This window comes from Calypte anna, chromosome 10 (genome assembly GCF_003957555.1).
Source record: "Calypte anna isolate BGI_N300 chromosome 10, bCalAnn1_v1.p, whole genome shotgun sequence".
In the NCBI taxonomy this organism is placed as follows: domain Eukaryota; kingdom Metazoa; phylum Chordata; class Aves; order Apodiformes; family Trochilidae; genus Calypte; species Calypte anna.
In genome coordinates, this window is record NC_044256.1 from 22,047,748 (window position 1) to 22,065,445 (window position 17,698).

At 55.6% G+C, this 17,698-nt stretch overlaps 1 protein-coding gene across 1 annotated transcript in view; it reads right to left on the minus strand.

Annotated features, from left to right (window-relative positions):
* The window catches only part of SHANK3 (SH3 and multiple ankyrin repeat domains 3), a 289,287-nt gene that overhangs the window by 8,596 nt on the left and 262,993 nt on the right, over window positions 1-17,698 (minus strand). The window contains exon 22 of the mRNA XM_030456676.1: window positions 12,156-14,481. Within this exon, the coding sequence (XP_030312536.1) occupies window positions 12,156-14,481 (2,326 nt within the window). The remainder of the gene's footprint in view (window positions 1-12,155; window positions 14,482-17,698) is intronic.

Genomic DNA, 17,698 nt, shown 5'->3' on the forward strand with positions numbered 1-17,698 from the left:
CCAGGTTGGAAAGGACCTCTGAGATCATCAAGTCCAACCTTAATCCACTACCACTGTGGCTACCAGATCATGGTACTGAGTGCCATCATGGTGGTTCCCATTCAGTTAAGAAATCTATGAAATGCAATGGGAGCCTAACACACAATACCTGACAGGCTGCTGTCACCCTTTTTTCCATCATGAAAACTAACAAGCTACTTTGACCCTTAATTTCTGGTATTTTTTTCTCTGTAAAACATGTCCAGACTGAAGCCTCAGTTCTTGCTCTGAAGGAACTCCTCAATACGAGCAGTCCCTCTCCTTTACTGCCAGTGCTCAGCTCCAGGCTGGAACCAGAACCTGCTGACTTTGCTCCTGAGATGGCAGCGGAGCTCAAATCTGCCCAGAGACATTTTCCCAAGAGTGTCAACTGAGGAACAACCATGGCTCCTTCCAGCCCAGCACCCTCAGGTGCAGAGCGTGTTCAGCTCAAGGCTCATCACTATGTCCAACCACTGGTGAGACAACAAACCATGGACAATCCACCTGTAATGTTCTGCCTGCTGAGGAGAGGAGGGGCAGAGGAGCCCAGAATGTTCCTGGGGCAGTGTGGGGGATGGAGCACACCAAGGTCCCCCCCCAGGGAAGCTCAGACCTGCCAGCACTGCAGAAGTGGAAGATGCTCAGGGCACTGGAGGAGCCTCCAGAGGACAACCCTCTCTGCCTGAAGTTCATGCACCAAGACAAACCCCTGCACAGACACTGCTCTGAGCTGGTGGCTCCTCCAGCCCCATTGTGCTGTGGTGCAGAAGAAGGGGGGCAGGGACTTCTACATCAAGGGAGTGAAGTTCTTCTGGATTCCTTCAGCCTGCTGGGATCTGACATCCTTCTGCTTATGTCAAGAGCCACCATGGGAGGAAGCCCTAGAACTAGCTTAGACAGCATCTTCCCTGACTCAGGGGATGACAGGGAGCTGAGAACACCAATTCCTACAGCTCAGGGAGAAGGTGAAGGCACAGCCACTGGTGGGGTGAGCCTGTTCAGCTCCGTGCTGCCATTTGGATGTTCAGCAACAGACCCACAAGTCAGAGAGTGAGGTTTGACAAACCCTGGTACCAGATCCTGTGGGAGCAGCAGCTTGCAGATCACCCTTGGAGCCTCGGGAGCGACCATGGGGAGCATGGTTTGCACTACAGCAGGAGACAATGACTTCTAAAAATCAGAGCAACACAGAAAGTCCCCTCAGCCATGAGTTCCTGCACGGCACAGCACGGGGACAGGGGGGCTCTGCACTGCTGGAACAGCCCCTGTGTGCCCTGGTCAGGAGAGCAGATCCCACCACAGCAGAGCCTGGCAGCCTGGCACCAAGCCTGGACTGGGCTGCAGCATCACAGGGGATGATGAGGAGGGGACTCAGCCGTGGCCAGGGTACACCACCAGACACAGAAAACACTGATGATGAGACACTCCAGTGGGGATGGGAAAACAAATGAGAGGGTGGAAGGCAAAGGCCAGAGGCCATGGATGGCAAATAAGGCATGTATGTCAGGCTGGAAGATAATGCAGACCTGACTGCAGCAACAGGGAAGGGACAACCTGTCCATCCCAGCTCTGGAGGCCCCCAAGGCAGAGCAGTCAGCTCTGGGTTCACTCCTGGGAAAGACCTGAAGGGACAAACTGTGGGTGTGAAGCTCTGCATCTGAGGAACATCTGAGACTGACCTGGAGGAAGCTGCACCAGGTTTAACAAATGATGTTCTAGATTCCTATCTACCACTTTAAGCAGAGTAAGACAAACCCCTGCAGAAAGTGATGGCACTTGTCACTGTTTCACCTCACTGTGGGAGGACAGAGTTGAAGATCTAAACAACAAGATGGCATCACTGATGAAGCCACTGCTCCTGCTGCAATTATTTTACCATCTCCTAGCAATTAACAGTTTTTCTGTTCTTTACTGATTCCTCCCTGTGGGACCAGGGCCCAGCCCTGCAGCAGTGCCACTGCTGGATGAGGAGCCAGAAACTTGGGATCATTCCTTGGGCTGATGAGGGGACACAGCATGTGTGTGGGGACAGGACCTAGGGCAGGAGTCCTGCCCCTCACCAGGGGCCCTGGGAAGCATCAGAGGGTGCTGTGACCCTCTCCTGCTTTTTCTCTCTGTCTGTATTTCTCTGTCCCCTTCTCCTGCAGGTGTTTCCCAGCTCCTGGGGCCAGACGGGGTGGCTGCAGTTCATACCGAGAGCTGGGCAGGGATCTGGGCACAAGGGGAACAATGTCCAAGGCTGTCAGACAAACAGGGATGGGAACATCAGCTGATGGTCACAGTCAGTCAGATGGTGCTGGACGGGAACAGGCACGGCCATGGTCTGAAACGCTGGCTCAGCAGAATGGGGACAAGGTGGCTCAGATTCAGGGCAGACATTGACCATTCCCAAACACCCACTGGAGCTGCCACTGGGGCAGCATCTGAACATGGTGGGGGACTCCTCTGCTCCACTCTGGGGTCCCCATCAGCAGAAGGATACGGAGCTGTTGGAGCCAGTCCAGAGGAAGCCCTGGAGCAGCTCTGGAGCCAGGCTGAGAGAGTTGGGGGTGTTGAGGCTGGAGAAGAGAAGGCTGCAATGGGGAGACCTTAGAGCACCTTCCAGTGCTTGAAGGGGCTCCAGGAAAGCTGGGGAGGGACTTGGGACAAGGGCCTGGAGGGATGGGACCCTGCGAGGGGGAAGGGTTTCCAGCTGCAAGAGGGGAGATGGAGAGGAGATCTTGGGCAGGGAGGGTGGAAGGGAGGGAGGGAGAAATTCTTTGGGGTGAGGGTGCTGAGCCCCTGGTTGCCCAGGTTGCCCCCAGAAGCTGTGGCTGCCCCATCCCTGGCAGTGTCTCAGGTCAGGTTGGATGGGGCTTGGAGCACGAAGGCTGGTGGGAGATTTCTCTGTCTATTATGACCTTTAAGATCTCTTCCAATCAAACACATCCTGTGATTCCATGAGCTATGAAGACAGTCTGAGCTGACTAACTTCTCCCCATCTTGACCCAGCACAAAGCTGCAGCATGAGCCAAGTGCTGCAGCACCAACATGGGTAACAGATCTCCCTCGGGTGCAACCTTCACCTCTCACTCTGTGACACCAGCAATGGGACTGAATGCATGAAGACATGGGCAGATGCAATGAGATGGACCCTCCCACCACTGCCCACACCACTTGCTGAGGTCTGAGCCTCTCTGTCCAAGCAGCACTCCTGCTCAGCCGGACCCAGGGCTCTGCAGCCTTTAGCAAAAGGACCACCAGAAGGATCCAAGTGGGCCAGATGGCTCCTGAGTCCCCCACACCTCTGCTCAAACCAGCCCGGGACTGGAGCAGAGCTGATCCCAGGGGGAGGCATCAGCGTGGATGTCTGGATAGAGGCACAAGGCCACCGCTGGCCCCCTCGGCTGTGCCGGGATGGGCCCCGTCCCGTGGGTCCTGGGGAGGGGATGCAGCCTTGGAAATTCAGCACTTGGCAGAAAATGACAAGTAAAAATCAAACATGAGACTGTGCCCACGCAGAGCTCTGGGCACACACGTGGAAGCAACACAGATGTAGGCAGCTACATCACACACACTACAGCTAAAACACTGGACAGACGGACATGGGAGAAGCACAACCAAGAGCACAAACTGGCCATGCACACCGGGGAAATTCTCCTGGGGGGCACCTGGGTCAGGGGCACATGCCACAGCTCAAAGCCTCCTGTGCCCACTCAGGCCAACCGGTCACTTCCTGGGGACACAGGGAGACCCTGCACAGGGGTCAAGTGGCCTCCTGCAGGCAGGAACCACCCCACTGCCTGGTCCAGCCTGGTGAGTCCACAGAGCACTGACCACGGGCTCAGTGCCTCTGGGGGGTAACTGGGACCTGCTGGGGACACAGGATGAGGATCTAGACCAGCAGGGACATCTCCAGAGGCTGTTGTTAACCATCTGGGAGAAGAAGGGGCCTTGGGTCAGCACTAATCCATGCCTTGAGTCTGGGCTGACAGTGGGGACACGCTAGGTCACCTGCTATGGGCCACCAGGCTGGAGCTCCTTGGGCTCCCCAGGCAGCCCTGCCCTGGCCAGCTCTACCCCTGCCTGGGATGGCTGCACGAGCTCTGGGTGACCCAGTGCAGGATGCTGCCTCCACTGTTTCATGGGATTTGGGCTCCAGGTGACCCAGAGAAACCATGAACCAGGGGAGGGGCATCAACTGCACCAGGAGAGCTGCTGGGGCTCAGAGAGGGAACGCTGCCTCCTAGGGATGGATCTGCCCTCCCTTTCCTGGGGTCTCTTCCCCCCTCTCCTGGGATCCCTTCCCACCCTTGTAGGGGGCTCTCCCACGGGTCTGACTTGCCCCAAGGGGTCCCTGTCCCTGCTCAGCCCTTGCTGGATGTCCCCAGGCCAGCTGTGACAGGGGTGGATGGTCTCATGCAGGTCACGGTACGGACCCCGTGGCAGCCCGAGGGAATTTCCTCAGCAGTCACCTCCGGAGCAGCAGCACACGACACCACAGCACAGGGACACCAACATGCTACCGGGGACACGGGGGTGGCAGGGGACAGACACTGACAGGGCAGAGTAAACATTGCTGCCCACTCCGGGCCAGCCCGGGGGCGGGAGAGCGGGGAGAGGAGGTGGGTGGGCTCTGGGGGCTGTGGGATGGGAAGATGCTCACTTACACAACTCGCCCACCCTCCGGAGGCCAGAGGCGGTTCTAGACAGAGCAGCGCGGACATGCAGATGGAGAGCAGGAAGAGAGGCAATGAGAGAGAATGTTAATGTCAGCTCTGGTCCGGGGCGGCCACGAGGCGGAGCGGAGCAAACGGACTCGGTCAGCTCGGCACCGAACGGGGAGGGGGACGGGGCCCCACAGTGCTGGAGAGGAGACTAGGCCATGGGGGTGCAGGGCTGAGCCCCCCGGCAGCTCTGGGGAAGGGGCGATCCCGGGGGGCAGCCAGGGCACCTGGGAAATGGCTGACACGGGGGCTCTGGGGGGTCGGGAGGTTCCACGCCGGCCAAGGATCCGCTGGTGTGATTACTACAGCAAATGGGATATCGGAACCACATGGATTCGGCAGCCAAAGCCTGAAGGATTCGGCAGAGCTGTTTGTGAGGGCTGGGAGGAGAAGGGGGAGACAGGGAGGGGAGGGGGCTGGGAGTCGGGAAGGGCAGAAGAGGGAAGGGGGGGAAACAACATATGCATGAGAAATAATGCCCCCCAGTAAGAACAAGAACAAGTGGCAAATACAGTTCAGCACGGGTTCTGACCTGACCCGACAGCTGTGTTAGGTGGTTTTGCTTTAGTGACTGTGAGAACAACAGCCACAGCTGCAGGTAGGTGAACATCATCAGAGCCTTGCAGGTGAGTGAGAGCTTCCTCAAGGGGACAATCACAGTTCCTCTGCCACCCAGTCTGAGGGGACAATCATGGTTCCTGTGACACCCAGTTTGCTCCAGTCCCCTGCTGAGCTCTGTCCCAAAGCTGGAAGGGAACAGTCACCCTTTGCTGTCCCCTCAGCAGGAGGGACATGGGGCAGGTCCTCACAGGGGCAAGAGGGATCTTGCACCCATTGCCTGGGTGCTGGGCTGCTCTGCTGAGCTTCCTAAACCTTCTTGGCATGGCTACATCCCTTGGCTGAGACTCTGGCAGGAGGAGGAGGAGGCATCATCTCCTGGCTCCCTCCTTGGGCAGAGGGTCCTCTTCCCCTGGTCTGCAGTGCCCTGTGCCGGGGGCTGGCAGTGATGGTGGGACTGGCTTGGGTGCTATGGACACCAAACCAGCACTGCTTTCATTCAGGCTTTTAGCCCTTTTCTGCAGTTGAAGCACATGGAGGGAACCTGGTCAAGGGCAGACCTCGGTGTGTCAGGCAGAGGACCGAGCCCAGGGCCAGCCCAGGAATGCATGGTTATCCCCTGGGGAAGAGCAGGCACCTCCAGTGTCTTGGCTGTGTCACCACAACCAACTTGCTAGGCTGGAGGAGTGATGTAGAAGAGCAAGAGGACTTGAAAAGACTTTGAAGGCTGTCCCTCTCATGCTTCTTTACACAAGAGGATCTCTTAACTACAGTTTTGTTTGGGCAGTTCTGCAGAGGGGGCTGTAACTGAGTCTGTCAGCCAGGAGCTCTCTCCTGTGCTCCACTGTGGAACAGAATCAGGATCAAACCCAGGTGTCAGTGACTCGACAGCGAGGGCTGGCAGGGCTGGAGCAGTACAGACCTACGAGCTGATATTCCTTAACTAATGTCACATCTCTGGTTGCAGTAAGCCTGGTTTGTCCTCCTCTGATCTCTCTGTGTAGGAAAAGGAAATTTAGGGCTAGTATCCACAGGAGACTCCTGGCCTCCAGGCGTGCTGCCCCCGGGGCTCTCCAAACCCATCTCCTCCCGAGCTCTGCGTGCAGAACCTCTCCAAGGGAGACCGCAGCCTTCCCAGGTGGCTGCTCTGCCTCCTGCTTGGTGATGAGAGAACTCAAGTCTGAACGGGTCCCTTCCAAGAAGAAAAGCTCTTCCTGTGTGTCTCTCCGGAGCCCTGCAGGGCTCAGCCCTCACAGCTCTGCTTCTGCCATACACCAGCTGCTCTGTGGGACCTTCCCAGAATGGGGGTCAGCAATGAGTGAACCCTGCAGGCTTTACCTCCCGCCCTCCCTCGGGTCCTTTGGCATCAAAACTGTCTTGGTGAGACCGAGGTGTGGACAACCCCTCACCCTCCTCTCCAGTCTCGCCCTGGCCAAGCAGGAGGCAGAGTCACAGTTTGCTCTTCTACTCACTGCGGGGGGATGAGGGGATGAGCTGTGGTTAGTAGATGTTAGTGACGGGATGGGGTGAAGGCAGCTGTGCTTGCAGTGACACGGGCACATGCTGGGACCTGCTACTCACAATACCCCTGTCTCCTTGTAGGCAAAGCATGTCAACATCAAAAAACACCCGGAGCTGGTGTTGGGCCAGGTCAGCCCCGAGACAGGGCAACATTTCCCTGCAGTTGGTGCTCTCCCAGTGGGCACATTTTCACAGCACTCTCCAGAAACTCCTGTTTTTCCAAACCCCCCTCAGCTGAGCTTCACCAAACTGTGACTCCCTGCAGCCTGGCTGTCTGCAGGGACAGGGGAAGCAGGGCAGCACCTTAGCCCTGCAGGGACTCACAGGCTTTGTGGCCATTAACAACTCAGGGGGGGGGAATGTCCTGCTGGATGTGGCCAAGGGACACTGTGGTCACCTGCCCAGGGGCATCATCCTCCCAGCACACCAATCTGGGGGCTCCTGTTGGCACCCTGCCCAGGACTGGAGCAGCTCTGCTCTGAAGCCAGGCTGAGAGAGTTGGGGGTGTTGAGGCTGGAGAAGAGAAGGCTGCAATGGGGAGACCTTAGAGCACCTTCCAGTGCCTGAAGGGGCTCCAGGAAAGCTGGGGAGGGACTTGGGACAAGGGCCTGGAGGGATGGGAGCCTGCGAGGGGGAAGGGTTTGCAGCTGGGAGAGGGGAGATGGAGAGGAGATCTTGGGCAGGGAGGGAGGAAGAAATTCTTTGGGGTGAGGGTGCTGAACCCCTGTCCCAGCACAGCCCATCCCTGGCAGTGTCTCAGGTCAGGTTGGATGGGGCTTGGAGCCCCCTGGGCTGCTGGGAGGTGTCCCTGCCTGTGGCAGGGGGTGGCTGTAAAGTCCCTTCCAGCCCAAACCCTTCTGGGTTTCTATGACTCTGCTGCTTAGCTGGAAAGCCACCTCTCCCCAAACATCAATGAGGTGCCAATACCAAACTGTGTGCTCCAAACTCCCTATGGGGAAGGTGCTGAGGCCAACAGATCTCAGCTGGCCTCAGCAATGCCCATCTGCAACTTTTCATCAGCTCTTTATGGGCAGTTCCCTTGACTGTAGAAAGAAAGCTCAGCTCTGCTTTGTGCAGGAGTTTGGACACCATAAAGAGACAAAAAGCCTACAAGGAAACAGGGGGTTGTATCTGCAGGGGCTGAAAGCTTGCACCGGAAATGTTACACCATTTAACTGAAACAGAATTAATTGATGAGTTTATATAGAAAGAGGTAGCTTTACCCTAGGAGCTAAATGCCTAAAGGGCTTATTTTTCTTCTGTCTCTCTTTCAGATCTGTAGAAATACAAAGCAGTTGTGGGTTTCCAGAACAGCACCTGAAAAACTCAGTTTTGCATCTAAAATTCTGCTTCACACGATACATTTGGCATGTTCAGCCGTTGCTTAGAAATAAACAAACAAACAAGCAAACAAACAAACCAACAAACAAACCAAAACCCTTTGCAAAGCACCCTCTAACCCAGGTCCTTGGCTGCATGAGCTGGAGCCCCAAATCGGAACCGTGTTGGTACTTGAGATGCTTCTGGCTTGAGTCAAGAGGAGGTGACACAGCCCTAGGGGTGGCCCATGGCATCGCCCAGGTAGTGGAGGTGGGAGGTGACTATGTGCAATGAGGGATGACACAAGCCTGATGAGGCTGGATGGCCACAGCCAGGCACAGGACAAGGGGACACGGCACACAGACGCCATCTCAGCGCGGGGCTGAAGGTGGCACAGGTAACAGGAGAGTCACCCTGGGGTGGGGAGCAGCTCAGCCTCGGGGGTCCTGGGCAGGGTTCACTCTGACTCCCTGGGTCACTGATCAGAGACGCACACCTCTGGTTCATTAGTGGCAGCTTTATTATGGTAATGGGTGTCACACACTGAAGCCATTGAAGGGGTCTGCAGCAGCTCCGAGCTGCGGGGTCCCTGCACTGCTCCTGCTCGGCATCTGCTGCTGCAGGAGCTCTGTCTGGGGCTGCTGGGAGGTTCAGGTCAGGGAGACGCCAGGATGCCCGGTCAGTGTCCTGCAGCCCAGCTCAGCACAGGCGTGTTGGCACCCCAGCTCTTCAGGGATCACGCTCGTGACAACGTGAAGATGGCTGCAGGGGCCTTGTCACCACCACCGTAAGGGCAGCTCCCAGTGGAGCAGAGTTCCTGGGTCCCCAACTCAAATCTCATTGCTCACATCCAAGGGACAGTGCGAATGGAAGGTGTTGTCACTCTGCCCTGCTGCCACTGTCACCGTGTCTGAGCAGGGGAACGGAACCTTTCCCTGCCCACTTGGGTCCCCTGCCTGTGCTTGTCCTGACGGGGACAGCACGAGTGTCACCGCTACCATCGCCTCCACTCTGACCTTACGCTCCCATGCTCTGTATTTCTGGGCCTCTTTCTCAGTCCTGTGGAAGACTGTCTTGGAAAGAGATACAGCCAGAGTTAGAGTTATGGAGAATGTGGTTTGTGTCTCCTGTCCCTTGGGGTCCCCAGCCAGGACCTTCACAGACCTCTGCAAGAAGAACACACCTGGAGCTGGGCCAGAGCCACTGCAGGCAGAGAGCAGTGACCTGGATGGAACTACTGTAAATTCAGAATTTAATGGGACTCTTTAGCAACCTAGGCTACTGGGAGGTGTCTCTACCCATGGCAGAGGGTGGGAGTGGGTGAGCTTTAAGGTTTCTCCAGCCCAAACCATCCTGTGATTCCATGATGCTTTCCATAATGTGCTTAGGAAGAAATCCCAGCAAAGAAACCTGCCCCACCGGTGTCCACAGCTCCAGCAGCCCCTGGAAGGGCCCTGGTAGCTCCAGGATGGCTCCTGCAAGGGCATCTCCTCCTCCTTGAGTCCTATAGAGCTCTAAGTAAGAGCTTCAGTTTGGCTCATGACTCTGGGCCAGAGCAAAATGTAGGAGTGATAGAAAAAGCTGCAGCAGAATCCAGGCTGCAGCCCTTGGTACTCCAGACACCCCGTGGGGGCTCTGGGTACATCCCCAGGTGGTCTGTGGAGCCTGGCCAGGGGGGGGCAGGACCCTCAGCCCCGAGGGGATGCTCTGGGGCTGGCACTGTCCCACTTGGCTCCTCCTCAGCTGTATTGGGGCAGGTGTTGGGGGAGGCTTGGGTCACACTGTCCTTCTCAGGACAGGCCTGGGGGCTGGAAAATGTGTTCTGAAATCGGTCACCTAAGATTATCTAACTGCCCTTTATGTTATTTTCTGAATTTACAGCAATTTCATAAAAGAAAGGATCTTCACAATGAAGGAGAGTGGCTGACATCATTAAATATTCTATTTCCAGATGACTTCCTGGGAAACATTTCAAGCCTTTGACATCAATGGGGAGCATAAAAATTTCAGAGATGAAAGGCCATGACTTTCAGAGGAGGGAACAGGAACACTGAAGGCTGCAGGACAGCTGGAAGTGCCAAACACTTGGTGGCAGGGTGGGGATGGAGAGGAGGATGGGGTCTCCACAGAAGGTGATGCCAGAGGGTGGGGCTGAGGCAGGGTCCGCTGCTTCGGGGGGAGACGGGGCAGGAGGGCCTGGAGAGAGGCAGAGGATGAAGAAGGGCTGCCCCCTGGAAAGCATCACACATCTCTGGACAGGGATCTTGCTCAGGGATCTGGAGGGACAGGGGTCCAGAAGAGGGACAGGGACAGGCAGCGGGGGCTGTGTTCCATGTGCTTTTCATGCCATCTCTGGGACCAAGAGGGGGTGAAGGGAGAATGGCCCAGCAGGCAGCCCTGGGGTGGGTGTACATGGCTCAGCCAGGGGCTGTTGTCGATGCCACACCTGGTCACCACCAGAGCTGGTAACAGCCCAGGTCTCTCATGTCACTGAAGAATTGTTGGGACCATGAGGTGTAGTGTGTCCTCAGGAGGGTCCCAAGATGCAATCCAACATTCAGCACAGGACCCTGTGGTTCCTGACTGAGCAGCACAGGGGGAAGGGACTACGTGGGGGACTCCAAGGAACGGCCAAAATGCGCTTTGGGGCTAAGACCAGAGAGATGAAACAGTGTGGCACAGTGAGAGCCGCAGTGTTTGTTCCACGCTGTGGTTGTAACTACAAGTCTGGTCCCCATCGAGGGGTGGATCACTGGTGCAGCCAGGCTGGGACATGAGCCAGCTGAAGGATGGAGCTCCATGAACACTCCCTGGGGCTACAGGACACTGCTCCCCATGGCATAGCTTGAAAAGTCTCCAGCTCTGCTACCACCATGTGGACTTGTAGCCCATCACTGCCGTGACCTGGTTAAAATCACCCTTCCCTAAGACAGGTTCTGAGCTCCCTGCTGACCTGGCAGCTGGCTGGCCCTGGTGCCACTGGTGGGACCTGCTCACCGTGGCTTTGCTGCTGCAGGAGGTGGCACGTGGCTGCATCCTTGGCAGGCAGAGCAAGACTGGAAGTTTTGGGTCGCTTCCTGCTGTAACTTTACATTTCAAAGCCCTGTGAGGGTTCACTCTCAAATCTCAGGCTCTAATTTAGGGTTTTATGGTTTAGTTTACGTTTACAGTTGGGGTGGGGTGAAGGGGCCACTGCTGTCATGGGGCCAGTGGCCAGAACCAGCACCAGGTTGGTAGGTTGGTGGGTGACCTGTCACAGGCAGGGCATCACAAGGGACACAGAGAGATCCACGCTGCCTGGGAGTGTGATGGTCACAGCAATGAGGGTGAGAGATCTACCACGCTTTGGCACTGTGTAGACACCTCCAAGCCAGCAGCCAACTCATGACCTGGGGACGTGTGTGACCCAGCACCATGCTCAGCAGGACACGGCCACTGTGAGCACCCACAGGGAGATGCCAGCTGCACCTCGTGCCCGCAGCCCTCAATACACCTCCCTGGGGTCACCATGCTGCCCCAATGGACAAGGGTCAGGGTGGTGCTGGGTCCTTTCTACAGGCGGTCACAGACCCTTCATGACAGCTCCTGCTCAGCAGGGACCAGCCGGAGCTCTACTAGGTAGTGTGACAACACTTGGAGATCCTTTGAGATGAAAAGCACTTGAGAAACACACACTGTCATTAATTGTTCGGGAGCAAACACCAAGAAGTGAAACCCATGACCAGATACAGCAGCTTGATGACAGCATCGAGACAGGAGGGACACAGAATGACAGGAGGGCGATTCAAAGGGAAAAGCAACAGTGGGAGCTTGTGGTGTGTGTGGGGCGCAGAGAGGAGCCACCGATAAACCACACCAGCTCTGGGCAGCACGGCTCAGCATCAGTGCTCCCCGTGCAGCTGACAAGTCCTGACACCTTTAAAATGCCTCTCCAAACACACCGTGGGCTACTCGGCACAGTGACCCTGTCTGTCATCTCCCTGCCCCACGACCTGCACCCCAACCCCCCGCCAGTGAGCAGCATCTTACCGTGCCGCGACCACAGGTGACTTCTTCCCAGGATCTAAGGTGGACCCAGCGGGTTCTTCCCCCAGTGATCGAGTATCCTTATTCAGTTGCTGTAGTCGGGAACTTAGCTCACTGATCACAGTTGGCTTGTCATCATCAGCCCCATGGATTGGCCTGCTCTCCATGGGGTCCCCCCATAGCTTGGACCTTCTCTGAAAGAGGTAGCGTGGCCGGCCAATGCTGGCTGATGCCAGCGTGGCCGCATGTTGCTGGGAGATGAGCTCGCTGTCCGAAGACTGCTTCAAAAGTGGGTCCCTGAAAGTAACTGGCCCCTTGCTGAGCTGGGACTTGAGTTTTGGCTTTGGAGGCACTGGTGGCTTCTCGAGTATAAAAGTTTGTCCATCCGCAAAGGAAGTGTATGTGTCAGTAGGCTCCCCGCTTTCTGAGGACAATGTAGACATGCTGGAGACCGTCGAGATGGTGCTTGTGGTCTCCAGGTGATGGTCACTTGAACTTCTGGTGTCCACCTCTTCCACTCCCGAGTCTGCAGCAGACTCTGGGGCTACGGGGGCATCAGAGGGCTTCCCTGAGGGTGTTCCGCCAGTGGTAGAAGGTGCTACTGCTGCCGCTGGTATGGATGGCGTGCTAGGCGTAGCCAGGTGGCTGACTGGTGTGCCAGGGGTGGTGACCAGTACCCCGTTCGCAAACTCATCTGGTGGAGGCACCAGCCCTATCTTGGCCAGCTCCTCCCTGGTCTCTTCATCACTTGAAGACAGCTGAGCTGGCGGGAGGGTGACTGTGTAGGGCTCCACTTCTTCCTCCGAACTCCCTTGTCCCAACGTCTTGTCAGAGGCTGGACTGACCGGAGGCTTTCCCACGGGACTGGGCTGGGGCTCTGCTTTGGGGGACTCCGCTGGCTCTGTGCATGCTTCAGGGACAGCTGGCTTCTCCTCTTTTATCTCAAGTCCTATCTCGTCTTGGCCATTACTTGTGGCATGAACCATGATGAGGCCAGCGGTCTTCTGCTGTGATGTATCCACTATGCTGATAATCATGGACTTCTTGTCTTCTTGTTTTTTCTCCTCCTTCCCAGGTGTTTCTGCTCTTGGCTCAGTTTCTTTTCTCAGTGTGGATGGAGTCCCCCACTGGCTCTTCGTAGGGGCCAAAGTCCCAGAGTCTGTTGCGATTGCCCCTTTGCCTCCAGGGGAGTACGCAGGGGACACCAAGCTCTCCAACTCCCCCCTCTCTGGTTCTTTGGTTTGGATGTCCACAAAGAGGGGTGCTGCCCTCTCTGAGTCAGGGCTGTGGATCGGGGTGGGCGACCGGGACGGGACTTGAGTCGAGAGGGCCCGTTCCCTTGCGGCCAGCGCAAGCGCCAGTGGCGAGTTCGGGTCCAAGGGCTTTCCTGTCAGGGGGTGGATGAACGTTGAGGATGAGCTGCTAATTAATGGCTTTAAAGCTGAGACAGGGGAAGGCAGTAGTACATCTCGGCTTCCTAACAATCGCTCATCAATAGACCTGGACTGCTGCAAGGACGGCATGTCGCTGCTGGGGGGGGTTCCTTCGATGGCCCCCACCGAGAGGAAGACAGTGGATTTCCGCCTCTCATCCAGGCGACGGTCTCTGTCCTTCATGACCCCAGCGATGGCAGTGGCAAAGGGGATGCTCGTGGCTTCAACCTGCGCGATGCCGGCGTGGTGCTGATATTCCACCCCGCTCAGGCGATGGCTCCTGCGGGTGGGAGAGGGCTCCCTGGTAAAGCCGCCGGTGATGGACAGAGTGGCTCTCTCCTGCGCGTCCTCCACTTGTAACTGCTTCACGAGAGGACTCTTCTTCCTCTGTGGCTTGGTGGGAGCAAACAGGCTGACATTGAACTGACCCATGTTGGCATAAGGGTTGTCAATCACTCTCCCCTTCCTCTTCAGCTTCTCTGGAGGGGTTGCAGATGGGCCAGGCCGGGGGATCTCTGTTGGCTCCACAGGAAGATGAGAGGAATCCTGCAGAATTATCATGGATCGGGCCCTCTTCTGCCGTTCAGGGTAAGGAATGGAAGTTCTGGCCTGATCGTACATCTCAGCCGCGCTAATGACCTGTGGGAGTCCGTGGAGTTTAGCCTCCAGGCTTGGCTTAAAGCTTGACCTGATGGTATCGTAAGCTCTTCCTGGGGGTGGAGGTGGTGAGAAGGATGGAGGGGGACCTGTGTCAAAGTAGTATGGAGAAGGAGGTGGGGGTGGGGCTGTTTGAGGTGGTGGTGGAATCCCATGTCCTTCCCTAACAGTGTCCTGCATCGATGTGCTCCGGGGAAACTTCCCATCTAACAAAGAAGCAGCAAGTTTCTCGTCTTCTCCTGGAAGAGAGGAAGAAGAGCAGAGTCAGAGAGGATGTCTCCAGAGAACCCAGAGCACAACAGCCAACACAAGTTGGACACAGGACATCCCTTCCTTCCCCCCACCACACCTGACTTTCCACAACATCTGCTATCTCCTTGGTGCATCTGCATCCCGTACCTTCACTCACATCTGCTTGGCACAGGTCGGCCACCAAGGCCTTGCACTGCTTTAGATCCACCCAACAGCCATGCCCAGCACTTCCCAGCCCAGCTGAACGCTCTCCAGACCATGGCAGCAGTGACAGAGCTGAACATTTGCTCCATCAAACCTCCTGACACCGACTGCCGAGGCACCAGACTGCTGAGCGTGGCAGGGGCTGCGCTCACAGCGAGCGGTGCCGACCCCCGCGTGTGGCTTCTGGCACCCTTCCCCCTGGCTGTCACCTCTACTGTCACCCCCCTTTCCCCGGGGTTACACACGCTGCCACGTGCCAGACTCAATTCTGAAGCAGAGCGTAGCAGAAGCTGAAGTTACGTATTCCAACAGTTGGAAGCACCCAAGGAAGGCAGGCTCTGACATTCTTAATACTGACTTACTACCTGGCTGCACAGTGAGAGCTTTTCCACCTGCTTTTAACACCCAGTGAAAGAGTATGAGAATTTTGCTAAGTAGAGAAATGGGAAGATGGGAGGAAAATCCATTAATGTATGGATTAATAACTCACACAGATGGAAGTTACCACAGAATCACAGAACCATTTTGGTTGGGAAAGACCTTTAAGATCATTGAGTTCAGCCACTGACCCAACACTACCAAGCCCAGCCTGGTGCTAAACCATGTCCCTCATTCCCACATCTCCAGAGCTCTGAAACCCCCCCAGGGATGATGGAGACTCCAGCCCTGCCCTGGGCAGCCTGGGCCAGGCCCTGACAACCCTTTCCAGGGAGAAATTCTTCCCCAGCTCCAACCTAAAGCTCCCCTGGCACAACTTGTGGCCATTTTCTCCCATCCTGGCATTCCCTCTTGTCCAGCTCCAGCTGGACAAGCCCCCCACCAGCCTGCCCCACCAGCCTGCCCCTCTTCCCATGCCCTGCTTTGCCCTTCATCCTTCGAGTCAGTCCCTGTTCTGCTGTTCTCAAGGCTTCAAACTGCTCTTGAGACAATGCTCAGGATGGCACAAAGCCAGGTCTTGGCACAAGGCAGGGTGGCCACCAGCTTCTTTGGCTCTAACACTTTTTCTGTCACGTCCATCCACATTTAAAGAGCTTTGGTGACTCTGCCTTGTGTTACATGAGCAACTTCACCAAATGTGGAGTCTGCTGGGGGAAATGGGAACATTTTGGCCAGTGAGTGCTGAACTTTACATCTTATCATGCTGATCAGAACAGGGCTGTGTTCAGAGCTGTGCTATTTCTGCTGGATGCAGGTTGGGGTTTTTAATGCTGAGATGGCACGATGAAGTGGAAGCATGAAAAGTTCAAAGAGAGGCTGGACAAAGCCCTGGAGAAGGCTGGCTATTGTGTGCACAGAAACCTCTGAACTGAAGACCAGAGCTGCCTGGGTGTTCAGGAGAAATGGAATACTATTGCCCTGCTTTCAGTCTTCCTGAGCATCTGCTTAAGAGCAATGTGTAAGACAGGATCTTGCACTAGATGGAGCCATGGTTTGGTTCCACAGAGATGTTTTGGTCTTCTTAACAGTGTGATGATCCCTCCGAAATTCATGCCTTCAGGTTTATTTCTACTTCTCACCAGGGAATGGCCACGAGTTGAAACAAGGAAATTTATGCAGCACTGAGCTCTGTAACCAGGGCCAGGCTGTCACTGAACATGGTGACATGTCACTAGAACTTGTCCTGGGGATGTGCTGACCACCCTGCAGGTACTGCTGAGGCCAGGACAGAGATAATTCAGACATAACTGGAAAGTCCTGAATTTCCTGATGGGCAAAGCACTGACTTGCCAACGGAGACAGTCCCAGGCTACAGCCAACACTGCACTGTGAACAGCAGTGCCCATTCTACCTGTGAGCTCAGTCCCCACCATCAAGATCTTTTAATGTGCTAAAAGCAAAGTATTTCAAGTTAAGGAAAGTTGAAGTGGACAGTTAGACAATCCAAACCTACTCATGGTGCACATATTAGTTTGTTTTGGGTTTTTTTAATTTCTTCTACATACCTGCTTCTACAATCACAGAATTTAAGATTCTTCATAGAATCATTAAGGTTGGAAAAGAACCTGTAAGATCATCAGGTCCAACTATCAATTACCCATTTTATTCTCTTTGTTCCTCACTTGTTATTTTTCTCTGCCATAAGCACCTCTCCATTTTTTTCTGAAATGAGGGGAGCACTATGGAAAATGATACCTGAAGCATTATCAAGTCCAGTGCCCAGCTGGAAGCCTCAGAAGGACTTGGACAGGCTGGAGGAACAGGCTGGCAGGAACACCATGAATCCCACCACGGACAGATGTCCTATACCTGAGAAGGAAGAAGCCCCTGGCACTGGGCAGGCTGGGCACTGGCTGGAGTCAGCTCTGCAGGAAAGAACTTGGGGGGTTTGGTAGGCAGAGAGGAGACCATGGGTTGGCCCTGTGTCTCATCAAGGGCCAACAGCAAAAGCTCCTGCTTGTCCCTCACCTGCTCACCAGACCACACCTAGACACTGCATCCAGTTTTGGGGTGGCCCAAACAAGCCCCTGGTACCCACAGGGAGGGTACCAAGACGAAGGCAGACTTCTCACAGTGATACCTGGTGGGTACCTGTTGGGAGGTGGGGGGACCAAACTGAAATGATGGGTTCTGCCTGGGCAAAAGGAGAAGTTTTACAATGAGAACAGTCAAGCAGCAGAACAGGCTGCCAGAAAGGGTGTGCAGTCTCCATCCTTAGAGGTTTTCATGACCAGACTGGATAAATCTCTGAGCAACATGATCTGAACTCATAACTGACCCTGCTCTGAGCTGCAGGTTGGATTCCTCCTTCCAACCTGGATTAGCCTTTGATGCTATGACAGAAGAGTGGCTTGATTCAAGTTCTGGTCCCCAGGCTCCCACCTCTACAACTCTGCTACTTGGTGAAGCAGGAATGATCTCTGCTCCCTGTGCAAACAAACATGTCCTTCTGCTCCTCAGCAAGAAAATCAATACCCAGGAGAGAGCTGGTGGGAAAGGTGGGAGGAGAGTGAGTTCTCATCAGGCTTCTCCCCATTCCATCACAGCTCCTCTGCACACAGG